The sequence below is a fragment of the Eurytemora carolleeae genome, unplaced genomic scaffold (genome assembly GCF_000591075.1).
Source record: "Eurytemora carolleeae unplaced genomic scaffold, Eaff_2.0 scaffold35, whole genome shotgun sequence".
In the NCBI taxonomy this organism is placed as follows: domain Eukaryota; kingdom Metazoa; phylum Arthropoda; class Copepoda; order Calanoida; family Temoridae; genus Eurytemora; species Eurytemora carolleeae.
In genome coordinates this window covers 266,971-293,259 of record NW_019396166.1, presented here as the reverse complement: position 1 = coordinate 293,259, position 26,289 = coordinate 266,971, and the positions used below count along the sequence as shown (strand labels likewise).

Sequence of the window (26,289 nt, the reverse complement as noted above, 5' to 3'; positions counted from 1 at the left end):
TGTTGATACATTATTTTCATAGTATGCTTATTTTATTTATTCAATAAAATTTGACACTACAAATAATTCCCGAGATTTTAAATGTACAAATATAAAAGATTTTACGAAATTTACGATCATGAGCTGTTGAAGACTCGAGCCTTAAAGAGAGTAAAACCCAAGAGGGTTGGTTCTTACTAAACTCAAGGCCATCCAAAACCCGGGTCTTGACTTGAGCTTTACTTAGGTCTAAGCAGATGCAAGGACCGGGTTTTACTCGGGTTTAAGCTTTTAAAATCTCATCTCAGATTTCAAAACAGGTTTCAATGAAATCTGATGAGTAACCGTGTTTGAGAAAATGGGGGTTGAAATATTGACCAAAAGGATCAGCTAAATAGTTTGTCAGGACGGAAACCTGCAAAAATAAAGAAAATAGACCAAATATTTTTTTCTTCTAAATGGAGTTGGTTATCTTACATATATTTAGTGAAATACATAATAAAATAAACTACTTAATATTTAGATTGAAAAATTAATTTTCACATAAAATTTTTTAGTGCTAAAGTACTCAGCAATTATCTTGCTCAAATCCCCAGGGTTAATCTCTAAGATGATGCACTAAGATGATACTAGGAAGGAAAAAGAAATTGTTATGTTTGAAAAATAAAATTTTGTGATTGAAACTGGAATGAAAATGAAACCAACAAGAAGTAAGTCAAGAATGTACTTGTGAAAATGGAATCTAAATCTGGGTTACGAGAGGGGAAAATGAAAATGCTAGGATAGGAAATGAGATCTACAACAAAATGTAAGAAAATCTTAAATGTGTACTTGGTTTTTGAGACGGAAAATGGGCTTTTGGGGAGGAAAATAAATTTATTTGTGAGAGAAAATAAGTTATTAATAAAATAAGATATTAATTATTGGAAAATAGAAAATGAAATCAACAATCAGAATTTAAAATATTTTGCAAGGTTTTTGGCTGAAGTTGAACTTTTCGAGTTTTTGCCTCAATAACCACCTCTTTATTTTAAGTAAGCTAATCAGTAATCTACCAGGGACGGAATTTGAAGGGGTATTTGTTTCCCAAACTAAAGATCCCGATTACTACGGTTTCTACACATTCAGAACATAAACCGTCTCCAAAAAATCGATAATAATGAAATCTCTTTATTTCCTGAAAAATTAAATTTAATTAGTATGATTACATATTGTGAAAATAATGTTTATAATGAAAAAAATTCTTAACGATCTAGCAACTTGAATGCGGGCACAAATTGGGTATAAAAAGTACTAAAATGACGTTTTTGACTTCTGCAATAAAATGGCAATTGATTATCAATGTAAATCACTATTTTTTATGAATATTATTCTTTTGTTTAACTTTTTGAAACTGTATTGCTACACGTGAAGTTGTTTATACTATCTGGGAGGCAAGGTTTGGTTTGGTGGTCTCCGAGAGAAAATTTAAGTCAAAGACGACTTTACAACGGAGTATTCATTGTTTAGGGTTAACAATGTTATTTTTCATGCTGGTCATTTCATTTTCCGTCCCAAATTTTCATTTTTGGTCCCCAAACTCTTTTTCCTTCCCATAAATCATATATTTCTTTAAATTTGAGTAGTTCTCTAATCAAATAGTGCCATTTTCCACCAGCATAAGTCTAAATTTTATTATTTGTAAGACAATTTAATTTTCTGTTCCAATAAGCCATTTACTACATTCCTATTGGGAGTGTATTTGGAATCATATTGACTCTTGTCTAAGAGCAGCACCAGAAGCTACTCATCCTAGCATAAGACCTTTAAACAACAGATTTAATGCTTCATCCAAGTGCTCAAAACACAGGGTTATTAGCAAGAGATATTCTATAATCTTTAACTCTAAAAATCTGTCAACTCGTAGCTTAATTTCATTAATAGTATATAGATTACCAACTCCCTTTAGAATAAAAAGATATTTTGGTTCTATTTTCTTTCTGTTTGCTCTGAAACGAATAAATTAGCTGTTTATTACCTTTTCGCAGGTTTACGTCCTGAAAAACTAGGATCTATTTAGCCGATATTTCAAACCCCATTTCCTAAAAAACGTCTTCTCATCAGATTTCCTTGAAACCTGCTTCAAAATTGGGGGTAATTTTCAATGACACCTAATACCTAAATTTGTCATCCGTGTGTTTGTCGTTGACGTTCCATAAATGGGATGGTCTCTTAAATATCTGAAGATTACATGCTAATCTAAAGATGTAACACTCTAAAAAGTATTTTTTAATTCCCAATCGCCATATTTCGACAGCTCTTTTGTTCGTTTTAAAAATTTTATTTGATTTTAAAAACAAAAAGCCAACACGAAAAATTGGTTAAATCATTTGGAAAAATCGTCTGGTTTAACATTTCTTTCAGAGTAAACTTTTTGAACTATAAAAGTTTAGCAAAAGTAAAGCATTACATGCAAAAAATCAGCTGCATTCATAGAGCCTAGAATAACAGAGCTCTGCTAAAATTCTCTCTGCACTATTTGCAGTGGACGCTGAGAAAGGTGTCTGCACATATGGAGGGAGGGAAGGCAAAGCGGCCCTGAACCCCAAGCTCAATTAGCTAGCCTCCTTCTTAGCTACAGTACCCAAGGCTGGGGTACTAAGAAATAGGAATAACAAAGAGCTACTATGTCTAATACTAATCCGGTGTTATATTCACTCCAATTAGCGATCGGAGCCCTTTCTGAAAAGGCCCTTTCCCTGCTCCCTGAGCAGAGCTAATGAAAGGGGACAACTCTGCATTGTGCATGCAGCGGTGAACACTAAATGGGATACTTCCTAAGGAATTCCACTGGACTGGAAAACAGTAAAGCATGTGGAAAAATGGAATGATTTTAACGAAACATTTCTAATACGCCACTCCTACAAACCCTCATCCTCATCTCCAACTCTCCTCTACGTACCATCGAACATTCTCACAAACAGCGAAATGAGAAGCGAGGACATTTCTCTGTTGGCTCGTACAACAAAATTACCTAAGTGCAGGTCACTTGATTATCCTTTGTTGAGTGGCAACCCTCCTTGTATAGGAAAGTAAAAATGTGCGGTGCAATGCAGGGAAGCTATTGCTCCCTCGCTGGAAATAGAAATTAACTTAAAATGCTAGAAGTGGTGACCTAGCCAATGCAAGTAGACAGAATATTCAGTGCTGTGGCTGCAATTATAATTAAGGAAAACAAAAAAAACGGAGAGGGGTACATCTATACAATGAAAGGGTGATCCTCCACTGTCTTCTAATGGCGCAAAAACAGCGCCATAAATGGACGGGCAAAGGGAGGCAAGAAAAAAAGAAACTGCGGACGTGCAGATGGAAAAAGGAGAAAAAAAGATTATAGATGAACATTTGAAATTATTAACTATTCCTCGTGCAATTTTATTTTACAAAAATTAAAAAAACATTGTTAAAAACATGCAAACGATAGTTTGAGCATTTTTTAGCCTCTTTTCGTTACTTTGAAAAAAACATACTATACCTGAAGCTGCACACTTGTACACCTTGTACACTGTACTTCTACCCTTTGTTTACTTTGTATGATTCATCATATACAACATTCTCTTGATTAATAATATAAGATTAGGAATAAATAAGATGAATATAAGATTATATATAAACTAGAATTAATATTAGATTAAGTATTACAGGATGAAAATCAGATTATAAAGGACGTGTTTTTTCTTACATTTTTTTTCTTTATTTCGTTAGGAGATAGATTAACCCCTAACAAAATTACTTCTTCAAAACTATACATTTGAGAAACTATTTCAAAATTAAGGATAATCCTACAAAAGACATTTTTAAAAACGCACAAACCAAGAAATCAAGTTCAGGAGAAATGTCCGGATATTTTCTGTTTGGGTGTCTGTCTATTTGTTTGGATGTCCGATCATAACTCATGTACCCCTGGACCGATTTGCCTCAAATTTTGATTAGGGAACTCGGTAGAACCAGGTTCTTAGTGTGGTTTAAAAATTTTAATTTAAGTTCGTTGACTTTTAAAGGAAAAAATTAAACTTAAAAGAATTAAGTCTTTGCCACAAACTCTGATTCTCTTATCCCTATATCTTTGCAACCCAATATTGTAGACGTTAGATATTTCAAACTGTGACTTATGTTGAATCAAGTAAACTAAAATGGTAATATTAAAGGTCTGCAATATTGGATTGCTCAGATAAAGGGATTAAAAAATCAGATTTTGTTACAAAAAATCAATTCCTTTCCGGAAGTTCCTCCTGACCTTGTTTTTTGGCTTTGAGAGGAGATTCTTTTCATATTATGTATACACAAGGATGAATATCAGATTATGTATATACTAGGATGAATATCAGATTATGTATACACTAGGATGAATATCAGATTATGTATACACAAGGATGAATATCAGATTATGTATACACTAGGATGAATATCAGATTATGTATACACTAGGATGAATATCAGATTATGTATACACTAGGATGAATATCAGAATATGTATACACTAGGATAAATAGCAAATTATGTATACACTAGGATGAATATCAAATCATGTATAAACTAGGATGAATATCAGATTATGTATACACTAGGATGAATATCAGATTATGTATACACTGGGATGAATATCAGATTATATATACACTAGGATGAATATCAGAATATGTATATACTAGGATGAATATCAGATTATATATACACTAGGATAAATATCAGATTTTGTATACACTGGGATGAATATGTATACACTAGGATGAATATCACATTATGTATACACTGGGATGAATATCAGATTATATATACACTAGGTTCAATATCACATTATGTATGCACTAGGATGAATATCAGATTATGTATACACTGGGATGAATATTAGATTATGTATACACTGGGATGAATATGAGATTATATAAACACTAGGATGAATATCACATTATGTATACACTAGGATGAATATCAGATTATGTATACACTGGGATGAATATCAGATTATGTATGCACTAGGATGAATATCAGATTATGTATACACTAGGATGAATATCAGATTATGTATACACTGGGATGAATATCAGATTATGTATACACTGGGATGAATATCAGATTATGTATACACTGGGATGAATATCAGATTATGTATATACTAGGATGAATATATTTCTAAGGTAAAACAAATCAAGAAAAAATTTATTTACCAGGAAGAATTAGGTAATCGTCTCCCTGGGTAGCATAACCTAAACATTTTATTTAATTATCATTTAATGGTTATGTTAAAAGATTTGTGATCAAGGAAATAAACGGATTAAAACCATAAAAAAATAATTCTATTTTTCGATTTGACTCTGGTGGAGTCGTTTTTATCGATCTGACAGAGGCAGATCATCTAATGATTCGATTATTTCATTTATTTTGTTAATTTTACAAATGATTAAAAAACAATATGTCAAAGATAATATCCTAAATGAAATTAGGCTCAATCGCACTGGATGTAATGGTGTTCTTTACTTAAAACAAAATAGCCATTAAATGATTCATGGTTATAAAGAAGTAAAACCGGTTTTCTAAACGAAGATTGCACCACAATAAAAATAAGGTTATGGTCAAAATAATCTTTTTAATCTTAAAGAATTAAAATTTACAGCTACTTTAAAGAATTAAAGTTGGGATAAAAAAGCGGAGAGTTTCTGTTCAATTCTCTATCAGGACATAATTTTCAATTTCTTTGACAATTTTGGATTCACAAATAAATCAGGAAAAGCTGTTCAAAAAGAGTAAAATATTCACCATTCCCTTCTGGTTCCTGTTTTAACGGTTCCTGATTTAAAGATTTCTGATTAAATGCTTTCAGCGACAATCTGAAAAATATACTATGTAACCTTGAATAGATGATGTAAATAAGATTATAACCCATTTTCAGAGCATAAAAAAAACATGTTTTTTGATACGATTTAATTAGATTTTATAGCGTCAGGTTTAGAAGAAAATAATAAACAAAAAATAGTGTTTTGAATTAAGTTTATTATACTTAGCATTGTCAGGAACCTCCAATAAAAACTCACCAGCCTAAAGTAAGACTTTTTTTTTTAAGTTTAATGAATGAGAGATTTTTTTCCCAAAAATATATCTTTGTAATCCATAGAACAAACTTTTTATATTTCAAAATACGAATTCTGTTGAAATATCAACAGGCCATCAGGTCGCAAAGATAAAACTGAGGCCTTTTCTGAAATTCTGTTATTAGTTTAGATAGTAAAAACTCTAATCCATTCTGCGCATTATTGCTAGAGGGTCGGTAGATTTTGGTTAAACATAGCTTATTTTCCGTTCGAAAATAGATCCAGTATTTAAACGTTATTTCGTAAAAACTTTCTTTTAAAGAGCACCATCGACGATTCTCTACGGTTCCCCTCAAACCTTAATCAAAGCACCGTTGAAACATGCTACACAAACAAGATATAAATCCGTATTTAATAGAAAGTGTGTCGCAAATCATAGAAAATATAATATCCAAACCAAACAATCTCTCACATTATTACTCAGATAAAAATTTAAAATCGTTTATCAAGGATATGACTCTTTACAGGAGGTACGTAAAATTACTTAGAAGAAAAATTACAAGTTTGACCATAGATAAAGACTAATCACATTACGGTTGAAGGGTTTTAAAGGAAATGGTTAGATGGTTAATTGGCATATACATAAATAATTGGCAAAATTGGACCATTGTTATCTTTTGTGGTATATAAAATTAACAGACAGATTTATTTTTTCACAATTCACAAGTATTTGGAATCCAGCAAAGTGATGAAAAATAAACTTTTTCTCTCAGGGTTGTTTGGAATATTTCGACCATTGTACATTGTACAACATAATTGACATATCTTGCTTCTGTCCAAGTTTCTTAATTTCCGACACGTAGAGCTCTGTAAATTAAGTATTAAAATGAATCAGTCAGGGTATCTCCTTATACATTATACAATTCACTGAATTGACCGTATTTTATCCAATATACTTCCTTATACATTATACAATTCACTGAATTAACCGTATTTTATCCAATATACTTCCTTATACATTATATACAATTCACTGAATTAACCGTATTATATCCAATATACTTCCTTATACATTATACAATTCACAGAATTAACCGTATTTTATCCAATATACTTCCTTATACATTATATACAATTCACTGAATTAACCGTATTATATCCAATTTTTAAAACCCTGGGGTAACCTTCAAAGGAATTGAGTTTTGCCACAAATCCTGATTTTCTAATCCCTGGATCCTAATGTTGTAGACCTTAGATATTTCAAACTATGAATTCTGTTCAAATAGACTAAGTTTGAAATATCTAAGGTTTACACCATTATAGGTTGCAAAAAGAAAGGAATTAGAAAATTTGAGTTTGTGACAAAGACTCAATTTCTTTGCCACCTTAAAAATAGCAATTGCTTAAAAATAATGTAATCTTCAGAATTGTTTTGTTTGGTAAATGAAAATAAAATAAATTTAAAGATTCGGCCTAGCTTGGCAATATCCAATATCCATCACTCACTCTGATATTAACGCTTTATCACTGGTGGAGATCAATCATTGCTTTTTTCTTTTATAAACTCTTAAAAGAACTGAACACTAGTCACAAGTTCTAATTTTCTAATCTCAATATATCTCCAGCTCGATGATTAAGTTTAAACCATAAGGTTATACAGATATGGGGATACAGTTTGGGGCGAATACTCACTTACTTTGAAAATAATTTGGCCTGCCTTCGTTTGCATGGCTTCCCAGTTTAAAGTGATGGTTTCTAAATTACCTCTGAATGAACAAGTAAAAATCTAGCATGGTAATTATGTGGAGCGGTGAGAATAACACAGAAAACTATAAGGATTGGCGGAAACATAATGACAACTAGGTCTTTAAATGTAAGGTCTAACCATCATGTAATTTGATATTCTCATAATTCTGTCCAAAATATTCAAAATTAAACTTAATATATATTGTTTCTCAGGCATAATTGATTAAACTAATGTATTTTTTTTGGTTTGGATTTCAGCTGCCGATTACTTGTAAAAGGATTGTAAAAGAGACCTTCTGATTTAATTCGATTCTCTTTAAACCTTTCAAGGACAAAGAACTAAGTGCGTATTTTAAATCTGGAGTAACACTAGCGTATACTCTGTGAACTCAACGCACTTGACGTCAATTGTATTCCCGGAAATCTGGAAGATCTCCAACGCGGATTAAAAACATTAAATGTGTAACTGTAAACTAGATTCTAAGACCTCTAGAAATTAAACATTATTATTTCTTAAATAAAACCTCGTATACCTTTGCGATGCTTTTTTTAAATGGAAGGTCCTTGAAAATACGCTTACCTTCTTCTTTAATGGGAATATAATTTCTGTTAGTTTAGAAATATACAGGGGGTAAATAAATGTAATCCAATAAAACGTGAACTGGAACTGGAAAACTAAAATGGAACATTTTTTTGAAATTTAGGCGATAGAAAGCCTAAAAGTATTGGTCATTTCATTGGAAAAATTAAACCAAGAAATTGAATCTTTGCCACAAACTCAAATTTTCTAACCCCTATATCTTTCCGACTTGACTGTGTAGACTTTTGATTTAAAATTCGGCGATGTTGATGGACCAAACCTCTGTAGAGTAAATCAAGTATAGATGCTAGTTCCACATTTTTAAAAAATATATTTCGGTCTGTTCTTGAGATGGTTTCTGTCGTGAAGATTAAAAACAAACAGAATTTATAGTTTTAACACAGTGCTGCGACAAAGATATAGAGAGAAGAAAATCAGAGTTTGTGGCAACGACTAAATTCCTTTCTCCCGGAACCCGCTGTCGGAACATAGTAAGGGGAAATTAGATTAAAGGATCAAGCACGTATTCCTCTCATTCATAAGTTGCCACAATGAATATTTCCCAGAAAAGATTACAATACATAATAACTCCATGGAATTTAATGATTTTCCAACGCATGAATCGTCACGTAGAAATGTTAAAAATGCTTATAGATCCTACCAATATAAAAAATGTTCAGATAAAACATATTTTTCACAAATCTTATTTAATTTTGAATACAGTGTTAAAACAATATACGGAATTCATTTGATAATGTAACAATTCAGATATTCTTCCTAAAGTTTCGATGGTTTTAATTTCTTTCATTGATGTACGATCAAAGAGTGGAAGTAAATCGAATAAAGTTTTGTTGTACTGTTTTCATACTCCACTGCAGGTGTACTGCACACATTTATGCTATGTAACCTTTTGGGTCTTATTTTTGTAAAAAGTTTTCTTGAAAATTATTTTATTTTCTCTAAATCAATTCTCTGACAACCTGTCAAGCTTTACCCAGTTTGTTTCAGCATAAGCTACCACGCCCCACCGGTATACACTTGAATATCCGAGCAGGGCCAACCTTTGCAGTCCTACGTTGGACTGTACCGCAAATTTACAATTACTGAAGTGGCACAGAAGTGTACGTCTATAGACCATTTACATGCATTGTACACATTGAACTCCTTTTCAGGCTCAAAGTGACTAAAAAATCATGCCGAGGGATGTGTACGATTTGTTAATATTTAGACGATTTTAATATTTGTTACAGAAATGATAACGATCATTTTTAAATCTAACGTTTGAATTCTGTTAATCAAAATTAAGGTTATATGTATTTTCATTGCAATTTCTAGACTCTGAAATTGATCAGATGTTCCGTTTTCAGTAAACAATCAGATAAATTGTCAACAAGTTCATTTCAAGCTAGTTGACCCAATGTTGACGAATTGTGAAGAATAATAAAGAATAGTAATTCTATCTGTTTAAAAATGCATAAGTACAGTGTTTATATTTGGGTTGGCTGCTAGGCTGGTTATCAACAGAAAGCAGTTCGTATATTACCTTCAGTACATTTAGTAGATAGTATACATAAACATTATATATTATACAGTATACATTATACAGGAAACAGACATACATACATTACCTTCAGTACATTTAGTAAATAATATACATAAACAATATATATTATACAGTATACAGGAAACAGACATACATACATTACCTTCAGTGCATTTAGTAAATAATATACATAAACATTATATATTATACATTATAAAGGAAACAGACATACATACATTACCTTCAGTACATTTAGTAAATAATATACATAAACAATATTTATTGTACAGTATACAGGAAACAGACATACATACATTACCTTCAGTGCATTTGGTAAATAATATACATAAACATTATATATTATACAGTAAATAGGAAACAGACAGACATACATTGCCTTCAGTACATTTAGTAAATAATATACATAAACAATATATATTATACAGCATACAAGACACAGATGTACATATATTTCCTTCAGTACATTTAGTAGATAATATACTGGTTATAATGGTCTCAACCTAATTTTAAATTTTAAAAGAATTTTTTCTTTATTTTATAAACTAAAATGTCAAAATACATTATCATTATTATAATTATTTTTTCTATACATTTTATTCAGTGATGTTTAAAACGCTTTCCCATTGAATTTCTATTCCTTGCACAACAAATCATTTAGAACCAACGAAATTGTGGAATTGGAAGACGACATTAGAGCAATAGTTTTTCTAGCAATTTATTAGATCACTTCTTGAGAAAAAATTGGTCTGTTTGTACTGCAAAATTGGTCTGTTTGTACTGCAAAATTGGTCTGTTTGTACTGCAAAATTGGTCTGTTTGTACTGCAAAATTGCTATCTCTCATTTTTAAAGCCATGTCTTCTTATTTCAGGGTTTTCTGGTTCTAACTGTACTAAACTCTGTACTTTCCTACATATATCAAGTTTAATATATCTATTTTACAGAAATAAGGGTCAGTGTGACAGTTTACACTACTACGCTACTGCAAACTCTGTACTTTCCTTTATATATCAAGTTTAATATGTCTTTTTTACAGAAATAAGGGTCAGTGTTCAAAGAATTGTCATGATAGACGTGAAACATTATGTTTAGTATAATTCTTTTTCAATAAAAATGTGAAGTTAAAAACTGAAATATATCAAGTTTAATATATCTATTTTACAGAAATAAGGGTTATGATATATGCAATACATTTCTTCATGTTTGTATGTGTAAAAATAATTTTTCATTCATTTTTAAATACAGACAAAAGAAATGAATTCTTTTTCTATGGAAAAATTATCAAAAAATCTAAATAACAATTAAATTAGTAAAGATTCCAAAATTAGAATAATTTTATAAAATTAAATTGAAATAAAAATCGTTCAGGAAAATGCCTCATATCGGGTGTGGGGCTGATGTTCTTAGGTAAAAAGCTGAGTAAAGAATGAAAAAAATTACGAAAAATAAACGAAAGTTACATAAATGTGAGTTTGATGAAGAAGCAATGAGGAAAAGCAAAAACTTAGAAATTTTTTTTATGGATTTAACTGTTATCAGTAGATTGCCATTGAACTGAACACTCTCCACAAATTCTAATATTCCCATCCCCATATCTTTTCATCCTGCTGTTGTAAGTTTGTGTCAGTATTCAGATCCTTTTTCTGGAAGGTTTGTTACCAAATTTTTCTCCTGCAAGATTAAAAACGATTTTACAATTTTTAAAAACAACCTTTTAATGTTGATTTAAAGCATAACAAGGATAAAAAGAAAAGAAGAGAAAGTAAAACAGTACTAGGAAACTAAAACTATAAATGATTTAGATGGAGAAGAGAGAAGGCTGAGGAAAGGAAAAGACTGGAAGATTTAGGAATTATACCAAGGACTGAAGAGTTCAAACCAGCAAAAAACTCTAAGGAATAAATCCAATGATTAATTGTAACTTATGTTTTGTTTTTGTTTGTAAAAACAGGATTACAGCAAGACAATATAAAAACAGGTTTACAGCAAGACAATATAAATACAGGTTTACAGAAAGACAATATAAAAACAGGTTTACAGCAAGACAAGACAATATAAAAACAGCTTTACAGCAAGACAATAGAAAGCAGGTTTACACCAAGACAATATAAAAACAGGTTTACAACAAGACAATAGAAAACAGGTTTACAGAAAGACAATATAGAAACAGGTTTAGAGCAAGACAAGATAAAAACAGGTTTACAGCAAGACAATATAAAAACAGGTTTACAGCAAGACAACATAAAAACAGGAAATGTTTTGATTTATCTTATGTGCGTGTATCTTCTGCTTTTAACATTATTTAAAATAATTTACTTCAGTTTAAAAATCATCATTGTTGACTTTAAAAGTCACCATAGTAAAATAAAGAGATCTAAAATGGATATTTCTAACATTTATTTTAAAAAAACGAAAGTTTTGAAATATTTGCATATAAGACGGAGTTAAAATTGGTTGATTTAGAAATTAACAAAGGAATTAATGATGAATATTCGATGGTACTTAATGGGAGTGTTGTAGAGCTTCATGTTGGTGGAGCAGATCAACAGGAACTGGGACAACAGGGAGTAAAACAAATTCGAAACTTTAACATCCAACCAACCAAGATATAACCCGCCTAGATTTCCATATTTCAAAATCTTGACTTTAAAAGTCACTATAGTAAAATAAAGAGATCTAAAATGGATATTTCTAACATTTATTTAAAAAAACGAAAGTTTTGAAATATTTGCATATAAGTTGGAGTTAAAATTGGTTGATTTAGAAATTAACAAAGGAATTAATGATGAATATTTGATGCCACTTCATGGGAGTGTTGTAGAGCTTCATGTTGGTGGAGCAGATCAACAGGAACTGGGACAACAGGGCTTATCAAAATCAGTTGGAAGAGATCGCGGCTTGTCATGCTGACTATGAGCGATTATGTTGTCTCTGGAATGCATGATGAACTGGGAACCCTCAGGTATAAGCACGCCTGCTGTTAGCTGGAAATCTGTTTCATCATCATGAAGGAGTCAAGAGGCTCCCTGTGTCGGAGCTGTTACTAGCTCAACTCTCCTAACCTGACTGAGGGCTGGGATGTGTAGAGGGGTGAGGAGCGAGGGGGACATGTGGGTGCTTCATAGCGGAAATGGATACACACATCTTGAGAATAGACCACGGCATCTGAGTCGATAAAATCGTCTTCCTTATATTTAGAATTTGTGTTAACAATCATGCATGCATGCATCAAATGCATATTAAGAACTAGCTTGAGAACCCAGCGTTGCCTAGGAGACTCATGTTACTCCAGCTGCGCCTTTGCGCTCTAGTTGTAAATTACGATTTTAGCTATTTTCCCTATAAGCACATTCCTGTGGGCCTTCTGACTTCCCCAATCAAAGCTTGAGGCAAATCGGTCAAGGGGTTCCTGTGTTATGATCGGACATCCAAACAAACAAACAAATAGTGGTTACAACTTTATATATGTAGATCACTGAACTTACTAACAAAAGAACTGGGACGGACCTTGAAAAATAATATTAAATATCATTGTTTATACGCAGTATCCGTTCCAAACTGCTGCCAGAGATCCTCAAGTGTTTAATTCTAAACCTAAATACAGACAGGTTAATCTATCTAAATAAAATTTGTCAAAACACAATGTTTCAGGTTGTAGGAAATCTTCATTTTATCAGAATTTTTGAAACTTTTATCAATTTCTGTTTTATTTAGTTGTCCCAAGAAATAATTGCCACGAATGAAAAAAATACTGAGAAAACAAGGTAAAATATCTTTAGCAATCTTTTTAACATATCTAAGATTTTTTTACCTCTGTAAATTGAAAAAAAAAAACTAAAACATTGATTTCTTTAAACAATCTTTGGATAGTAGTTAGTAGTTACTATTAGTACTTACCCAATTTTTTTCTCCAGAAAGACCTCCGCTCCGGCATACCCAGGTTCTGCAATGGGTTCAGTAATGGCATCATTTGCATTTGCTCCTGCATCAATAATCACTCTAGGAATCTCAAACAAACAAAACCAACCTGATCCAGCAGTATATTCTTGTGCTATATCCCCACACTCCTTCACAGGGCCATTTTATTCCTCGTCTGATATACATTCTTCTGAATCTGAATCTAGTTCAGTTGAAACTGTCAGAGAATCCGCCTCGTTTAAGAAAGATCCAGACACAGTTGAAAATGAATCCACGCTGATTTCTGATAAACTCAATATTGTGGAAACAATTCAACAATCGGCTGTTTCCTCAAATACCGGCACTGATGATGCATTAATACCACAAAACACATGTAAAAAGTTAACCAAATTGAACTCTGACAGTTTGATATCTACAATTTATGAAAGGCAAAAAGGTATTCAGCAATCATCATCGTGTTCGGCTTTAAAGATACCTTTGGCTAAACTTGACAACATCTTATCTCCAGTACTTCAAAAAAATACAAGAAAAGAACGAAAAAAGAAACTGTTACATCAATCTTCAGACGGTAAATAATAAATATATTTTATTGCATTGTAATCAAAACAAAATGCATTTCATGATTTTTTGTGGGGCGATCGTTTTGTTTATCAGAATTGATTAAAAGAAGCAAGCATTTATTTTATATTATAAATTTAATTAGTTTTATCTGGTTAATATAGTTTTTGCTTTAATTACATTTGTTCAAGTTGGTCGGAAAAGTTTCGAGTGTAAAGAATTATCAAGAAAAACCCGAACTGAAGAATCTCATAACACTTTTCTTCATGGTATGCTTTCTACTTCAATTTTTCATTTTACGGTATTTTTTGTTTTTAATGTGCATTTCCTATTTTTAAGGAAAAAAGTTCTATTATTTTATTTATAAATAAGTTCTGCTTTGTTGTAACATTAAACCTGAACAAATTAAATTACAAATTTAGAGTTTATGAGATTTAAATTAGGAATTAACTTTATTGTAGATTAATCTTTGTAGTTGTGTCAGAAAATATCTCTCTGTATTTTTAGATAATTTAGAAAAATCACAACAAGTGCAGAAAATATCTCTCTGTATTTTTAGATAATTTAGAAAAATCACAACAAGTGCAGAAAATATCTCTCTGTATTTTTAGATAATTTANGATAGATAGATAGATAGATAGATAGATAGATAGATAGATAGATAGATAGATAGATAGATAGATAGATAGATAGATAGATAGATAGATAGATAGATAGATAGATATATAGATAGATAGATAGACATATAGATAGATAGATAGATAGATAGATAGATAGATAGATAGATAGATAGATAGATAGATAATTTCTACATCTAAGAAAACATTTAATTATCTTACAGAAAGCAGTTGAAGAGATCTAATGCTATATATGAATCAAGTACAAATTCAATCAATCCTTTCAGGAAAAACAGGGTTTATAAAAAACAAACTTTAAAGAAATTAATTTCATAAATGTTACTTTGCTTGAGGCTTTAAAATAAAATATTATATTTTCTCTGTTTAAAGTTTAAAAGTTGGTAAGTCTGATGATCCATCAGATTTTAGAGCTAATCATGAGGTATTCATTCATTCTCTTCTTATTCCTATTCTATGCAATAAAATCTTGAAAATCTTTTTCTTTCAAAATGTATTTTACTACCGCAGAATGGAAGGTTGCTGAGATCTAGAAGTGTTGGTGAATCTCCGCTCCTTTCAAGGTATTTCTTTTTAAAGGGAGTGTTCGCGAAAAATGAAAGGGGGTATAGGCTTAATGCGATAAAAACGCGCTTTTGATCGCTACTAATCGCTACTAATCGCTACTAATTGTTAAAAACGACTCATACCGAAGAACGTAGTGTCCATACAAATTCAGAAAGATGCAACATTCAACTCGGATCGTAAACAAATCAATTTAATTCCAAACAAATCATTCAGATATTACAAACAGTAGTCATCGGTTATTTTTCGACGCATTCGTAAATAGTTGATATTTCATAATATTTTGTATTTTTCATGATCTGAGAGTTACTTTTGAAAACATTTATTCCTGTTTCGAGGATTTTTGATAATGAAGACGACATTTTCATATTTTCCAGGAATGTTCGAAAATCCAGCGCCAGCGAAAATTATTTTTAAAAATCTAAATCTTATTGTTTAATGTTTTGTGACATTTATCAAATATTGAATTATATTAGGTTATGTACTGAGTGTAGAATGACCGCTGGTTCTACAGTTCCAAATTTATCTAGCCGCACTGATCAGCAAACACTTTCAACACACCAACGGAATACATCGTTTAAAGGGAAATATGAAAGGTAAACACTAAACAGGAAACAAGTTTTTTTGACAATAAATGATATTATAAACACAATCTGCAGGTACTCATTTTAACATATTAAGGTGAAGAACCATATTTTTTTGGCGCTACTTGTATATTTAAAAAAACAATCTTCTTTTTCAAACCAAGCGTAAATACAGAAAGTTAAATTGTGAGTCATAAATCCATACAAATTGAATTGTAAATTGTGAGTCATAAATCCATATAATTGAATTGTAAATTTTGAGTCATAAATCCATACAAATTGAATTGTAAATTGTGAGTCATAAATCCATATAAATTGAATTGTAAATTTTGAGTCATAAATCCATACAAATTGAAATGTAAATTGTGAGTCATAAATCCATATAAATTGAATTGTAAATTGTGAGTCATAAATCCATACAAATTGAATTGTAAATTGTGAGTCAAAAATCCATACAAATTGAATTGTAAATTGTGAGTCATAAATCCATACAAAGTTGAATTGTAAATTGTGAGTCATAAATCCATACAAATTGAATTGTAAATTGTGAGTCAAATATTTTCAATCACAATCCTAACATTTCTTGCAGATCTTTCTAGGGTCTAGATATTAGATACAGTATTTGAATGGTTGTTTACTATGTATAAAGCGAAGGCACTGCATTGTAACGAATCTGGGAGGCTCACGGCAGCCAGTGGTTCCCTTCCTCGTGTCAAAGGAATAACATTAACTTTTCCAATATTTCAGCAAGGATTCATGTGAAGAAACAAATATAGACCAGCTAGCCAAGGATTTGGTTTCAAAAATTGATAAAGAATCATATTGTCAAGAAGTATCAGATTCCTTGAATGAAGAGTCTGAAGAAACTGTGAATATAATACAAGAATCTGTGAAAGTGTCCTGGTTCCAACTACAGCTGATCAGAACATCACGAGCTAAACGAACAGATTATCAACAACTTAGGAGATCTGTACACCAGGGATATACAATATACAGTACACCATTCATTTAAAGGGAGTGTTCGCGAAAAATGAAAGGGGGTATAGGTTTAATGCGATAAAAAAGCGCTTTTGATGGCGCTACTAATCTTACTTCTATTTGCTGCGTCTATAAGGAGAAAATTGTTAAAGACGTCTCATACCGAATAACTTAGCGCCCATACAAATTCAGAAAATTGCAACATATGACTTAGACCGTAAAAAAATCAATTTAATTTCAAACAAATCATTCAGATATTACAACCTATAGTCATCGATTATCTTTCGCCACATTTGTATATAGTTGATTTTTCATAATATGTTTTGATTTTATTTTTTAAAATAACATTTAGCTTCCAACTTGTTTTCGAACATTTCTGGAAAATATGAAAATGTCGTCTTCATTACCAAGAATCCTCGAAGCAGGAATAAATGTTTGTATAAGTAACTCTCAGATCATAACAATTAAAACATATTATGAAAAATCAACTATATACAAATGTGGCGAAAGATAATCGATGACCATAGGGTGTAATATCTGAATGATTTGTTTGAAATTAAATAGATTTTTTTACGGTCTAAGTCGTATGTTGCATCTTTCTGAATAAGTATGGGTGCTACGTTCTTCGGTATTAGTCGTTTTTAACAATTTTCTCCTTATAGACGCAACAGATAGAAGTAAGATTAGAAGCGATCAAAAGCGCTTTTTTATCGCATTAAGCCTATACCCCCTTTCATTTTTTGCGAACACTCCCTTTAATAAAGATCATTTACATTTTTACAAACTTTTACAATACCACAAAATATGTCCATGTCATAGATGGACATTTTATATATAACAAAATCATAGATGGACATTTTATATATAACATGTCATAGATGGACATTTTATATATAAAAAATCATAGATGGACATTTTATACATAACAAAATCATAGATGGACAAAACATTTCGTTTCAAGACTAGCAGAATACACATGAGTGTTGTGTATTGTGTATTGTGTATTGTGTATTGTCTATTATGTATTATGTATTGTATATTGTATACAGGATGATGGTGATCTCTGTTCTCTTTTATTTGAAGATCCTTCTCTCTACAGTGATTCTGATCTAAAAGATAGAATATATTTAGAACTCTTATAAAACTCTTATTTAACATAGTGTTATTTAGTTCCAATTTTACTAGCAATGCATACACAATCTAAAACTCTAGTGCTTTCAATATCTCTGTATAACGTAAATTAATTAAAATGTAAAATAAAACAATTTTAGGTAAAGTTTAGTAAAATCCCTGATGGGTATTTTTTCTTATTTTTTATATGAATATAAGGCGAAAACAAATTTCTGCTACTTTACCAGTGCAAGCCTGCAAACATAGATTATTTTTTTCTTGTTTTTTTACTCATTGTTCTAATTTTACTAATTGTGTACCTGTTATGTCAAATTAAAGTATATTTTACGTTATCTTATATGTTTTCAATCATAACTTATTAAAAAAAAACTATTGAGAAGAACAAAAAAAAATTTAAATGTATACACGCACATCCAGTGTACATTTGAACATCCGAGCTGGGCCAATCTTCGCAGTCAGCTGATTTGAACTGTCCCACCTGGGACATTTAACTTTACATACACTCACTCCATTAGCGCCTGATCCAATCAGGATTCAGTCATGTGTTTGTTGTCTATTCTGAACCTATGGAAATAGTATGGGGGTAACATATATCTTTCTATCTAGCTCATTATCCAATTAGAGTTATGAATCCTTCAATCGGCGCTATGAGTAAATGGAAATATTTACTTCTAGTAAAACTATGGTACACTAAAGCGGTATAGAAACGTATATACGTGGTATATGTTACAAAATATTGTTTTCCCTTCAAATTTGACCTTCTCTTCTGTCTATGTAGTGCACGTCAAAATAAAGTAAATTGCATGTAAGATTGACTTTATAAGCTTTAAATCATAAATCATAAAAATGTTGAGAAATACTTTTATGCAACCGGATAAATATGCATAAACTTGACCTTTTCTTCTATCTATATAGGGGAGTTTATGCAACCGGATAAATATGCATAAACTTGACCTTTTCTTCTATCTATATAGGGGAGTTTATGCAACCGGATAAATATGCATAAACTTGACCTTTTCTTCTATCTATATAGGGGAGTTTATGCAACCGGATAAATATGCATAAACTTGACCTTTTCTTCTATCTATATAGGGGAGTTTATGCAACCGGATAAATATGCATAAACTTGACCTTTTCTTCTATCTATATAGGGGAATTTGAGCCCTTGTGTCTATCTAACCAATTCAAAACGAGTAATGACCAACCAACTTTATTTATCCAACTCAAAATAGCCAACCAACTTTATTTATCTATCTAACCAATTCTAAATAACTAATCTATACTGTATCTATCTATCTAACCAAATCAATACAATAAACCAGCCGTATATATATCTATCTAGCCAATTCAAAATGACCCGCCAACTTTATCTATCTATCTATCCATCCAACTCAAAACATGGCATAACCACTTTATCTATCTATCTGACCAATTCTAAATTATCATAGACAAACCCTCTGTTTTTGTTCAAATAAATCAAAATAACCAAAGACTTTATCTGTTTGACCAATTTAAATTTTTCAGATAAATCTGCCCACATCTTAAACTATAAAACTGAATTGTAAAATATTTTAATTTTCAAAGTTTGCTTTATCCTATGAGTAAAACAGGTTATTGAAGTTTTAGTAAAGCTTTAAAAATAATTCAATACAAGCTACATTTTGTATGACCTAATAAAATAAAATTCCCTAGTTTTTGCAGGGTAACTAATAATTTACTTAATTTGACAAATGCGCCTTTCGAAGATATCACATATGATGCCAAATGAGTTTTCTGTTAGATTAAAGATTAGTTTTCTGTTGGAAATCCTGATTTTTCTGTTCATTTCGCTTTCCTGTTCATAGGAACCCCTGAATTTTATGTTCATTTCGCTTTCCTGTTCATAGGAACCCCTGAATTTTCTGTTCATTTCGCTTTCCTGTTCATAGGAACCCCTGAATTTTATGACAGGGGTTTACTCGGGGTTAAGATAATAACATGATCTTTTATAATCCACATGTAGGTAAAGAAATGCATGTTTGTAAACATAATACATATATTAATTTAAAAGTTTATATAAAAGCTGACATTACAATTGTATTTTATGAAGGCATGAGGTGGAATGTCTCAAATTCAACTTAATTCATCAAATGCCTTTTGCAAGTCTAAATTTGACAATGAAAAATTATCGATTGTCTATACCACTATAGTTTCAGTGGAAGTAAATGTTTCCATTTACTTCTAAAGCGCCGATATAAGGATTCATCTCTAATTGGATGATGATCTAGATAGAAAGATAAACGTTACCGCCATGCAATTTCTATTGGTTCAGAATAGACACCAAACACATGGCTGAACCCTGATTGGATCAGGCGCTAATGGACTTGGCATACTAGAGTGATACCTTGACCAAAATGTTGGATAAAACAATAATCTTATATACATATTATTTCAGCTTTTAAACTTCACATTTTATTAAAAAAGAATTATTTTACCGTGTTCAACAAAGTAAAAAGTTGCTCAAGTCTCTCTTAAATGTACAGAGTATTTGCCACGAACTCTGATTTTCTTTTCCCTCGCGCACCTCTGCCCCTTTAGTAAAAGTAAATTCAACATAAATGAAGCATAAAGTCTAACCTCGTCAATCTTGTTGCACCGGCTAGTCCTGCTTTATTAACCCAATGTTTGTGCGGTACAGTACAAACTAGGACCGGAAAAGTTGACCCAGCTAGGAAATTCAAATGTACTACGGCTGCCTGTGCCCTATATCTTTACAACTCAATGTTGTAAACCGTAGATATTCCATTTCACTTTTCACTAAATATTTCACTAAATAATCGAATATAGTTTATATAGTTTATATTTTATAATATTTTTTAATTAATTTATTTTGAATTTGATTATTTCTCTTGTTGCTTGCGCAACTATCTAAGAATGCCGCGCACCATTCACATTTTTCGAAATCCGTTAAAACGTTTTCTAAAAAAATAAAATATTATAAAATATAAACTATATACATATGTGGCGAAAGATAATCGAGGACTATAGGTTGTAATATCTGAATGATTTGTTTGAAATTAAATTGATTTTTTACGGTCTAAGTCGTATGTTGCAATTTTCAGTATTTAAATTTAAGTCCAGGATCAAAGTTTTTAAAAATTTGATTTTTTACTCAACTTTTAAATTATAATTTGAAACTAGCACATTTTTAAGTCTTGGAGTTTTGAAGCCTCGGGAGCACGCAATATCAATATTTTATCTTGAAGTATCGATGTGAATCGATTAAATGTACAAAAAACTTTGAATATAAAAATCATCTTGTCATAAATATTTAGGTCAACATTTATTTTTTCTGTTAAATATGTATTTGCAAACATTAAGCATACGTTTGCAAGTTTAAATGAATTACTTTTTATCATCAATAAAATCTTTCCTAGATTAAAAAGTGTAAATAAAGATGGGGGGAGGGGGGTGTCGAAGTAGATCCTTGCAATAAAAAATGTCCTTCGTTTGACCTAATACTAACATTGATCTTTTATATTTGCATTCAGGCAAAACTTCCTAATGCCACTTTTTGTGCAAAAATAGACAAAACACATGAGGACAGAAGTACTGTTGAAAAAGTCAAGTAAACATGTTTGTAAAAAGCACGAATATGAAAAGTATTGGAAAGGGAAAGCGTCGAAACATGGCTAAGTCAGTTAGTTTAGATTCATACGTTCAGATAGCTATAGCCTCGCACAATACATACATTTTCTAGAGTTTATTCTCTTTAACAGTTTCTAGAATATAACCTAGCTATTCAATTCTAGAGTATATTCTAGTTTATGAATACTGTATCCCATATTTTATATTTAAGGCATTTTATCCTTATTTTTACAGTGTATCCTGTATCCTGTGACAGGTTTTAAGAGTATATTAACAATGTTTTTGTAATTTTCTTCCTCGTGTACAACAATAAATTCTAAGTAAAATTTTTTCCTGTGCTTACGCTTTCCACTGTACGGTTTCTAGATCAGGTTCTTGAGTTATTATTTGCTCACTTTACACTTTACAGTTTCTAAATCAGGTTCTAGAGTTATTATTAGCTCACTTTACACTGTACAGTTTCTAGATCAGGTTCTTGAGTTATTATTAGCTCACTTTACACTTTACAGTTTCTAGATCAGGTTCTAGAGTTATTATTAGCTCACTTTACACTTTACAGTTTGTAGATCAGGTTCTATAGTTATTATTAGCTCACTTTACACTTTATAGTTTCTATATCAGGTTCTAGAGTTATTATTAGCTCACTTTACACTTTACAGTTTCTAGATCAGGTTCTAGAGTTATTATTAGCTCACTTTACACTTCACAGTTTCTAGATCAGGTTCTAGAGTTATTATTGGTTCACTTTACACTTTACAGTTTCTAGATTAGGTTCTAGAGTTATTATTAGCTTACTTTACACTGTACAGTTTCTAGATTAGGTTCTAGAGTTATTTTTAGCTTACTTTACACTATACAGTTTCTAGATCAGGATCTAGAGTTATGATGAGCTTAAAATCTAAAGCGATGTTTGACTAATCTTTTTTAATGTTTACTTTTAATGAAAAATTAAACTGAAGACACAATATTTGCTTGTGTATGTTCATTTGAACCTAGTAATTGGCAAGATTTGTAAAGATAGTTAGAAATGATAAAGCCATAAGCGTTCAGACAACTCTTTTGATACATATTTGTCATTAAATAAATATTTATCGTAAATCTGCAGATTAAGCCATTTCATATTCATCACGTTTAGTGCGACATATTCAAAAATGCTGAGAGGTCTTCAGATGTTAAACTTTTTTCATCTTCGGAATAATTTTTGCAGTTTAAGTATCACTCAGTCAATATTTACTGACATAGTTTGTAAACAAAATTTAAATACACTTCCACCCTCGCCGTGCAATGGATAATTTATTAACATTCTAAATTCCTGAAAGGATTAAACGCTACCCGGAGTTAACTAAAAACGTCAGAATAAATCTGTTGAGTGGAATGTCCTGAGCAGAGAAGGGGCAGGGTAAATTCATAGATAAATAAATAAACATAGATACCTTATGTACGCAAAATCACCAAGAATTGACAATCCGCGAACTCATAATTCTAGGGGTCAAAGTGTACTTCAATGAAACTCGGGGTGGTTTCTATATTTGTATGGACCAGGTGGAGAATGATAACAAAGTTTCAAAAATTCTGACATGTAGAAAATTGAAATATTGAGACTTTTCTGGAAAATTTTCAATAATATTTTGTCGGATTCTTATTTACAGAGAAAATAATTTCTCAGAATAGTCCTGTTCAGAATAGTCCTGTTCAGAATAGTCCTGTTCAGAATAGTCCTGTTCAGAATAGTCCTGTTCAGAATAGTCCTGTTCAGAATATAAGAACTTCCAATTTTAAGATTATATTTTCTGATCCTAGCAAAAGATTACTAAAAAACAATTTTTTGACGAGAAGATGCAATGTCAAGAGTTCATTATGATTCAAATTGCAAATTATTCCTCCTTGCTTCAGGAAGGATTTATCCCAACAGCATTTTCATGGAATTCCTCTCATGCTATCACTGCAGTCTGCAAGGAACTTGAAGCTAAATAAGAACTTTAATTATAAGAATTTATTTTGTCGGGAAAAAGATTGTTTTTTCCCTTTAGGAAAAGGTGAAAAATGTAAAATGTTTCTTGCCTTGAATAAAAAAGTTCCCACTGCATATAATCCTTGCCAGGCTGTTAAATCTAAGATTAAAGTTAAGAATTTAGTTATCTGAACCTTAATAATGAATCCTAATAGATACAAATAATCTTCTATATAATGATATAAATAATACTTTATGATATGAAAATATTTACTATCGGCATGTTTTAGTAACGCCGAAGAATATTTACTTGGGTTAGTTTTGTATAAAAGTCAGGTGGATTTAACGGTTCTGTCAATATTCCATAAAGCTATGACTTTCGATCACAATTTCTCCTATTAAACATAATTTTTCTGCCTTCTTTCTTAAATATTTTTTTGCCGGCATATACATTTTGAATAAAAAGTATGAAACAAACAAATCCGTTAGTTTAAAGGTTGTTAAAATATAAACCAAAACCCGTATGATTTCAAATAGGAGAAAAGAATGCCGCTAACTCTGGTTAGTCCGGGGGCAAGTGTAGGTATAGAGCTAAAGCTCTCCTAACCGAAAATTAATGGTCAATCTCACAAATATATATTACAAAAAAGGGGGGGGGGAGATTTAGAATAATGAGTTATCCTGATTTTTAGAATAATGGATAATCCTAATTTTTAGAATAATGGATAATCCTGATTTTTAGAATAATGGGTAATCCTGATTTTTAGAATAATGAGTTATCCTGAATTTTAGAATAATGGGTAATCCTGATTTTTAGAATATTGGATAATCCTAATTTTTAGAATATTGGATAATCCTGATTTTTAGAATAATGGATAATCCTGATTTTTAGAATAATGAGTAATCCTGATTTTTAAAATATTGGATAATCCTGATTTTTAGAATATTGGATAATCCTGATTTTTAGAATAATGGGTAATCCTGATTTTTAGAATAATGGGTAATCCTGATTTTTAGAATAATGGGTAATCCTGATTTTTAGAAGAATGGGTAATCCTGATTTGTTTTCAAGGATATTTTAATCAAATGCTTATTTTCCCCTTTAAGGTTATATTTCTTACTTTTAACTTCATTTTTGGGTCGGCTCTGTATAAAGAAATTGAGAATTTGCCACTATTCATGATTTTCTAATCCCTACATCTTTGTAACCTAATGTAGACCTGAGATATTTCAATCTTAAATTCTGTCTGATCAAATATATTTAGTTAAATAATATATCAATGGTCCTTAATATCAGGTTACAAAAATAAAGGGATTAAAAAATTTTAGGTTCTGACAAAGACTCAATTTTTTTGTTGAATTCTGTTTTTATGGGCTAATTATTTTCATAAACGGAAATAACTTTATTGTTTATGTTTAAACTTGGCCAGGCCAGGTGTGTGTTGCAAGAGTGAAGCGGTGCAATATATGAGCTAAGAAATATTTGCTAGTATTTTTGTCCTTCTCTCAGCCAGCTTTGTTATCAGCCGAGAGAAAATTAGAGAAAATAATCTTTTAAATTTAGTTTTTTTATGGATTTTAAATAACCTACTGATTATGGAATTCTGCAGATATTTAGGTTTTTTAAAACTGTTCCCGCATATTTCATTGCTATTTATTTATTTTTACCATTACTGAGATTTAGGTATAATAGAATAAAACCCGTTGAAAAGTTGTCAAGAAGACATTTTATAAATTCTTTTGATTTCTCTGAAGTTCTGGGTTAAACGAATGGATCATACATTTTAATAACAGATATCTACTGCGAGGATACATTTTAATGCCGGATGTCTACTGCGAGGATACATTTTAATACCAGATATCTACTGCGAGGATACATTTTAATGCCGGATGTCTACTGCGAGGATACATTTTAATACCAGATATCTACTGCGAGGATACATTTTAATGCCGGATGTCTACTACGAGGATACTTTTTAATTCCGGATATCTACTACGAGGATACATTTTAATGCCGGATGTCTACTACGAGGATACATTTTAATGCCGGATATCTACTACGAGGATACATTTTAATACCAGATATCTACTGCGAGGATACATTTTAATGCCGGATATCTACTGCGAGGATACATTTTAATGCCGGATATCTACTGGGAGGATACAATTTAATACCAGATATCTACTGCGAGGATACATTTTAATGCCGGATATCTACTGCAAGGATACATTTTAATGCCGGATATCCACGGCAAGGACACATTTAATGCCGGATATCTACTGCTAGGATACATTTTAATGCCGGATATCCACAGCGAGGACACATTTAATGCCGGATATCTACTGCGAGAATACATTTTTAAAGCGCTCCCTGCATTTAAATTCCAAATTTCCTAATCAACTAATTCAT

General features: G+C 31.0%; 2 protein-coding genes across 3 annotated transcripts; both read left to right on the top strand.

Annotated features, from left to right (window-relative positions):
- The first annotated feature begins 9,956 nt into the window (after positions 1-9,956).
- Positions 9,957-14,980, top strand: LOC111696966 (uncharacterized). Of its 2 annotated transcripts, XM_023466790.1 has the most exons (8): positions 9,957-11,019; positions 11,302-11,340; positions 11,736-11,829; positions 13,479-13,541; positions 13,648-13,697; positions 13,848-14,419; positions 14,601-14,678; positions 14,917-14,980. In XM_023466790.1, coding segments are annotated over exons 1-8 (954 nt in total). In that variant the 5' UTR covers positions 9,957-11,017; the 3' UTR covers positions 14,973-14,980. The 2 variants fall into 2 exon arrangements, with proteins under 2 accessions (XP_023322558.1, XP_023322559.1); XM_023466791.1 differs by lacking the exon at positions 9,957-11,019 and having other exon boundaries at positions 11,072-11,340.
- Positions 14,981-15,420: 440 nt separating this feature from the next.
- On the top strand, positions 15,421-18,613 carry LOC111696992 (uncharacterized). The gene is made up of 5 exons (XM_023466842.1): positions 15,421-15,468; positions 15,555-15,607; positions 16,085-16,204; positions 16,940-17,171; positions 18,220-18,613. Exons 3-5 carry the CDS (start codon positions 16,104-16,106, stop codon positions 18,310-18,312), a joined length of 426 nt encoding a protein of 141 aa, XP_023322610.1. The 5' UTR covers positions 15,421-15,468; positions 15,555-15,607; positions 16,085-16,103; the 3' UTR covers positions 18,313-18,613.
- The last annotated feature ends 7,676 nt before the right edge of the window (positions 18,614-26,289 follow it).